Source organism: Natrix helvetica (genome assembly GCF_964273705.1).
Source record: "Natrix helvetica genome assembly, chromosome: 11".
NCBI lineage: Eukaryota > Metazoa > Chordata > Lepidosauria > Squamata > Natricidae > Natrix > Natrix helvetica.
The window spans coordinates 18,789,774-18,796,752 of NC_138562.1; the positions used below are offsets into that span (position 1 = coordinate 18,789,774).

General features: G+C 48.9%; 1 protein-coding gene across 1 annotated transcript; it reads left to right on the top strand.

Moving 5' to 3' along the window:
• The first annotated feature begins 1,980 nt into the window (after window positions 1-1,980).
• Window positions 1,981-4,917, top strand: AGTR2 (angiotensin II receptor type 2). Its single transcript, XM_081963746.1, has 2 exons — window positions 1,981-2,091; window positions 3,525-4,917. The coding sequence occupies exon 2, from the start codon at window positions 3,615-3,617 to the stop codon at window positions 4,719-4,721; it is 1,107 nt and encodes a 368-aa protein (XP_081819872.1). The 5' UTR covers window positions 1,981-2,091; window positions 3,525-3,614; the 3' UTR covers window positions 4,722-4,917.
• The last annotated feature ends 2,062 nt before the right edge of the window (window positions 4,918-6,979 follow it).

Below are 6,979 nucleotides of genomic sequence, written 5' to 3' on the forward strand. Positions count from 1 at the left end.
AGAAATCCTGAGCACAAAGTTGTTGATGCTTCCTCTGGTGACATCCCACAAACAGAAGTTGGCACGTGCAGCAGTGACCATCTCACGAGACCATTTTGAAAGGGTGCTGCATGGAAACTTCCAGGAAAGAGCAGCATTCTTGACCAGCAAAGCCAAGGCAGTATGTTTTTGTTTAGGCATTTCTGCTGAACAAGAAGCCACCAGAGGATGAGGGATTGTGTTGGAAGATCTCATAGGGTGTGGGGTTTGTTTTTTTGCAAGCCTCTTTGCAATGAATTATCTTCTCATACCTCATGACTAACCACATCGTTGGGCCGAGGGGAACACAACTCTCAATTCGTGTCATGTTTTGTTCACAGCTGGAAACGGGGCCAGCTCCACCCTCCAAGCGTTGGGTAATTAGTAAATTTAGAATGGCCTAAATTCTGTGCATTGGGACCCAACTCATCGGCTGCACATGCTGTTTTTTGTCTGTTGACAACTATTTTCCACACAGACAAAGAGAAAAGAGGAAGAAATGGCTGCAGGGCCCCCAGTTTAGCTCCAGCTTCTCCAGGAAGCCTGAAAAGAGCTTATTGAACCCCTGAAGAACGACCATCATGTCCTACTAGGATTGGTAGCTACAGCTGCTACCAGATTCCCTCCTCATTTTTGGTTGTTGTGTAAATCCTTTTAATGAAAGAGGATTAAGTGGAGAGTGCTCCATCCTGAAAAGCCAAACACCAGCCACTGTTCCCTCTGCCGTTTCAAGAAAAGCCTCCAGAAGAATTGACCTAATCTCAGAATGTCCGTGGAACTCACAAACTTCTCCCCAAAGTTTTCTCCTACTAACGTCAGTGATCAGAGAGTACCAGAGTGGAAGAGGTGCTGCTATCCCGAAGGCCTAGCCTAAAAGGACCCCCAGGTTGGCCTGGAGCAGTGTTTCTCAACCTCGGTGGGCTCCAATTCCCAGAATTCAATTCCCCATGCTGGCTGGGGAATTCTGGGAGTTGAAGTCCACACATCTTAGAATAGAATAGCAGAGTTGGAAAGGATCTTGGATGTCTTCTAGTCCAACCCCCTGCCTAGGCAGGAAACCCTACACCACTTCAGACAAATGGTTATTCAACATCTTCTTAAAGACTTCCAGTGTTAGAGCATTCGCAACTTCTGGAGGCAAGCTGTTCCACTGATGAATTGTTCTCACTGTCGGGAAATTTCTCCTCAGTTCTAAGTTGCTTCTCTCCTTGATTAGTTTCCACCCATTGCTTCTTGTTCTACCCTCAGGTGCCTTGGAGAATAGCTTGACTCCCTCTTCTTTGTGGCAACCCCTGAGATATTGAAAGACTGCTATCATGTCTACCCTAGTCCTTCTTTTCATCAGACTAGACATACCCAGTTCCTGCAACCGTTCTTCATACAGTATCTTAGAGTTACCCAGGTTGAGAAACACTGGTTTAAAGAGCTGGGATGTTTCTCTCCCGCCCAGCTGCTATTTGTGGCTCTGGAGGCCAGTTCCTTTCCACTTTCCAGTGTTCCCCTCCTGGGTGGGTGGGTGGAGTGTAAATTCCATGCATTCTAGCAGAAAAGATGGACCCCAGCTGGGCTTGGAGAGGTTGCCCCAGACCTCTGCTCTCCAAAGGAACCCAAGTGAATGCGTCTCCCCCCAACCCCACCAAGTCTCCCCCCGTCCCCCTCCCAAGTCCCTCTCAGCTTGACTGACTCTCCTCTCCTTCACCCCAACTTCAGCTGCCGATAAAGGTAAGCAGATAAACATGGAGGCAGAGATTTAAGGGGTAGGAATGAGGGGATGCAAAAGGGGTTAAGAAAAGTATCCCCAGCCAGCCAGCGTGGGATGGGTGGCTAGAGTGCCCGCCCACTTCCAGCCTCCCTGCCTCCCATTGGCTGCAGAGAGAGAGAGAGAGAGAGAGAGAGAGAGAGAGAGAGAGAGAGAGAGAGAGAGAGAGAGAGAGAGAGAGAGAGAGAGAGAGAGAGAGAGAGGCTGCTCTGGGGAGAGCTAGGAAGAAGCCTCTTCCGATGCAGGAAAAGGAGGCAGTTGTGGACCTCTGAGCTGCCCCAGGACAGATTCTGCAAACTCCCTTTTTTCAACCCGTAAGTGACAAGTCTGCTCTTTACAGCTTCTAAGTTCAAATGTTTCCAACCTTTAAAGCAGGGGTCACCAACCGTTCGGACTTCAGGGACCATTAAATTCATAATTTTGAATCCCACGGACCACTGATACAATTTTTTTTAAAAAAAAGATCAATAGTATTTAGGGCAATATAAAAAATGCAGATCATTTTTCTGCGGACCACCCAAATTTTCTCCATGGACCATTGGTTGGTGACCCCTGCGTTAAAGGGCTGCACAGCTTAAAGATTATGTGTATTGCTAAGGAAGCCTCCTCCTCCTCTGCTGAAACATCTGGGTAGCATCCAGGACTTCAAGAGCAAAGAGTTTTGCTGCCATCCATTTCCACTCTTACTGTCTCTCTCCTCGTCTCTACTTCCCTTCGAATGCCTTCAGCAACTGACTCTAGTTTGCTAACGGGGAATATCTGTGCTCCACCAGGCAGGAGAATCTGTGCTCCATCAAACCGGAGGGCCCATCCGAAATGTCTTTTAAAAGAACTCAAACGGGAATGTTCAAAAGCTGGGACCTTGGGGAGAATGGAAGCTTTCCCGGGAAATGTGCTGAAGAATTCATGGAGATTCTCAGTCATTCAGGTCATGCTTTTCCAAGAGGCACTTTCTTGTGTTTCTTGGAAGACGTTTAGCTTCTCATCCACTCAGAGCTGAAGAAGCTTCTTGGATGAGAAGCGAAATGTCTTCAAAAGAAGGACCATCAACATAAAATGGAGCTGGCTCAGAGGCTGAAATACACCAAGTAAATGAGATGAAGAGTGGGAAGAAAAGGAGAGAGGTAAGAGAAGAAGAGAGGAATAGAAGAGAGGGTAAGGAGGGGGGAAGAGGAGGAGAGAAAGAAGGAGTGGAAATGGGAGAGAGGAGAAGGAGAGAGGAAGGGGAAGTAGAGAAAAGAAGGATGACAGAGGGAAGAAAGGAGGTAGGGACGGGGAGGAGAGAGGGAGAAGAAAGTGATGGATAAGGTACAAATATGGTGTATGGAGAGCAGAAGAGCCAATAATTGTTTTTGGGAGTTGATGATAAGACGAATTGAAGTAAACATTTAATAATATAATATGATGTTGGTTATGTAATAGTATACATGTGGTTATTTGTTATGAAAATGAAAAAATAAAAAACTTTATTTAGATAGATAGATAGATAGATAGATAGATAGATAGATAGATAGATAGATGATAGATAGATAGATAGATAGATGATAGATGGATAGATAGATAGATAGATAGATAGATGATAGATAGATAGATAGATAGATAGATAGATAGATAGATAGATGATAGATAGATAGATAGATGGATGGATATAGAAACACAAGGAAGTCCAGTGGCCTCTTGACAAAGCATCTTTGGTGCTGAAGAGTTGCGATTCATGCTTCTGTTCTGTTGTCCTCCTTCCTTTAAGGGACAACAGCATCCAGCCTTGGTCGCGCAGAGCCAGAAGTTCCATGTCTCAGAGTGTCCTGCAGGCCACCCCATCTTCTCTGACGCCAAGATGCATTTCAGGAACTTCTCCATCACCCTCGCCACTGAACGGTCTCCTGAAGAGCTGGCTCCCACCAACGTCTCCACCAGGGACGCCTGCCTCCTCCGCTTCTCCAGCCACCAGTTTGTGCTCATCCCCGTGCTCTACTGCGTCATCTTCATCCTTGGACTTGTGGGCAACAGCCTGGTCCTCACAGCCCTGTGTTGGCAGAGGAGCCCAAAGACGGTGGCCAACGTCTACATCTTCAACCTAGCAGTGGCTGACCTGCTGGCCCTCATCACCCTTCCCTTCTGGGCTGCCAGCTATGCCAACGGGTACAACTGGGTCTTTGGCTCCATGATGTGTAAGCTGTCCGGCTCCATCCTCTGCTTGACCATGTTTGCAAGCATCTTCTTCATAACCTGCCTGAGTGTGAACCGTTACCAGGCCATTGTGCATCCTTTCCGGTGCCAGCAAGGGACTTTGGAACGGGCCTTCATTGCCACCTTTGCTGTTTGGGGACTGGCGACCTTGACTTCTCTGCCCACCTTCTGTTGGCGTGAAGTCAACTACATCGATGAGCTGGGCGTGAACGCTTGCATCATGGCCTACCCCTCCGAGAATTACGCCACCTGGTCGGCTGCAACAGCCTTAATGAAGAACCTCCTTGGCTTCCTGCTCCCCATGGCCATCATCTTTGGGTGTTACGTCTGCATAAGGGTGCACCTGAAGAAGGCCCAGGGGTTCTCCAAAAGCATGAGGGTCAGGGACCGGGTGCTGAAGTTGGTGGCCGCCGTGGTGGTGGCCTTCTTGATTTGCTGGCTCCCCTTCCATGTCTTGACCTTCCTGGATGCCCTCTCCTGGATGGAGGTGATCAGCAGGTGCCACCTCACCTCCGTGATCGATGCGGTTCTGCCCTTTGGGCTCTCCATGGGTTTTGCAAACAGTTGCATCAACCCTTTATTGTACTATTTTGTGGGCAGGCAGTTCCGGGATAAACTCCAGCATTTATTCAAGCTGAGCCTCTCCCAGTTCAACAGTGGCCGGGAAACCCTTTCCTCCAGCAAAACCAGTTCCCTCAAGACTGCTGGCTCCCTGAAGGAGGCTGACCAGGAGGAGACACGGAGAGGCCACTGACCCACCCACCGTGGGTTCCCTAATCACCATCTGGAAACAATCAAGCAGTGGTTACGTCCTCCTCCGTGACTCATGTTTTTCCTCTGGTCTCCCCTTGCTCATCTCCTAGGACAATCTGTCCCCCGAAGACCATGTTTTCATTTGCTTTGAGAAAGTCTGTCTAGTAGAGGGCAATGAATGGTCAATAAACATCTTAGCAACTGTACTAACCCCGCCCATTTCTGTGACTAAAAGTTTGTTTTTCGTGGCCCTTAAGAGAAGGAGGCAGCAAAGAAACTTAACTTTCAACACCTTCCTATTCTTAATATACTAAACGTCCATCAGGGAGAGGAGAGAAACCCATTTCTTGGTAGTCTGCATGGCCCACGGTCTATTTTATTTTACCCTACAAGAGTAACTGTTGGCGTGTTTACATTGGGGTTATTTTTTTTAAAAAAAGGATTGAATTCGGACACATTTTTTTTTGCCATCTTTCCCAGTTTCTGATGAGCCGTGATGACCAAACCTATTAATTCACCCAGCTCTAGGATTCACCTACCTTCCCCACCAGTTTGCAAATGTGAGTGCTTGCAGGCACCACATCTCTGCACGCATGTGCATCTGCACCTTCGGGGCATGTGCAGTGCTAATGCATTATGGCAGGACGGGGGGGGGGGAGAAGGGGAGCAGAGCCTCCCACATCTGCCGCTACTGGTTTGCCCAAATTTGAGAGAAGCGGCTGAATACTACCTCTGAACTTCCCCCTTTGCAGAATGTTATTCCTTTCTTCCTTGTGCCCAGCATCCTTCTGCCTCCCAGGTGCCTGGATTGGTACCAGCCAAAAAGCTCCATATTCCCAACACGTCTGTGGAAGGCCACAACAGTCGCCGTGGGACACTTCCACCTGGGCCGTCATCCCCAAATGCGGTGTCCCTGGAGGGTCAACCAGGGCCTAAGGGTCACCTGGCCTACCTTTAAGGGATCCATTGTCCCAGGTGAGCTTGGCAGAAGGCAGACAGTTTGCAGCAGTTCTGCCAAGCCATGCGGTGAGACGCAGGTTGTTGCTCTAGAAGAAAACAGTTGAGGGGAGGAGGAACAGAAAGGCAGGAAGGGGCTGGTTTGCCATGAAATGGATGGTCCTGAGGGATGAGTCCTGTGGCCTACCAGCAAGGCAGCAGCACCCTTTGCTTAAGTTCGTGTTTCCCAACCTTGGCACCGTTCACGATGGGTGGATTTCAACTCCCAGAATTCCGGGAGTTGAAGTCCACCCTTCGTGAAAGTTGCCAAGGTTGGGAAACATTGGTTGAAGATGAGCAAACAAGGAAGTGCATATTTGTAAAAAAAAAAAATAATAATAATAATAATCCAGTTGCATCAGTGTAGGACAGCTTGGTTCATTATGGATAATTAATGCAATGAAGTCTGGCAAGGCGAGGGAACTTAACTCTTTTCTCCTTGCTCCTCCTCCTGATCCTCCTCCTCCTCTTCTTTTTCTCCTCCTCCTCCTCCTCCTCCTCCTCCTCCTCCTCCTCCTCCTCCTCCTCTCCTCCTCCTCCTCCTCTCCTCCTCCTCCTCCTCTTCTTCCTCCTCCTCCTCTTCTTCTTCTTCTTCTTCTTCTCCTCCTCCTCCTCCTCCTCCTCTCCTCCTCCTCCTCTTCTTCTTCTCCTTCTCCTTCTTCTCCTCCACCACCAACTCCTCCTCCTCCTCCTCCTCCTCCTCCTCCTCCTCCTCCTCCTCCTCCTCTCCTTCTCCTTCTCCTCCTCCTCTTCTCCTTCTCCTCCTCCTCAACCACCAACTCCTCCTCCTCCTCCTTTTTAAAATCTCTTCACCCCCTGAAATATATATATCCTTAGCAACCCTCCCAGCAGTTACCATGAAATGCAAACTTCCACACAAAGTTGTTCGTTTGTGACCAACATTTCATTGTAGAGAGAAGGAAGCCATGTTAGCCTGCATTTGCTTGTGACATTTAATGTGCTGGGCATAATTGCTTGTTTATCCCTTGAATGTGCCATTCAGGACACTGTGTTCCTTCCTCCGGACACCCCCTAATTCCCCACCCCCAGTACAGCAGCCAAAACCTACCTTGGCTCTGCTTGGGCTGCCCATTCACTCTGATTTATGGCCCCGAGCAGCACAGTCTTCTCTTCCCACACATCCGCAGCCAGACGGGTGTCCATAGAGCTTTCTGTTCCCTCCGTCAAAGCATTGCCCAATCAGGGATGGCCTTGGGCCACGGTCCCACGTAGGCTGCTGTGGCTTACCCTTGCCATGGGGGC

Excerpts from the sequence above, each read along its gene's own strand:
- AGTR2 (XM_081963746.1), top strand. The coding sequence starts at position 3,615 with ATGCATTTCAGGAACTTCTCCATCACCCTCGCCACTGAACGGTCTCCT.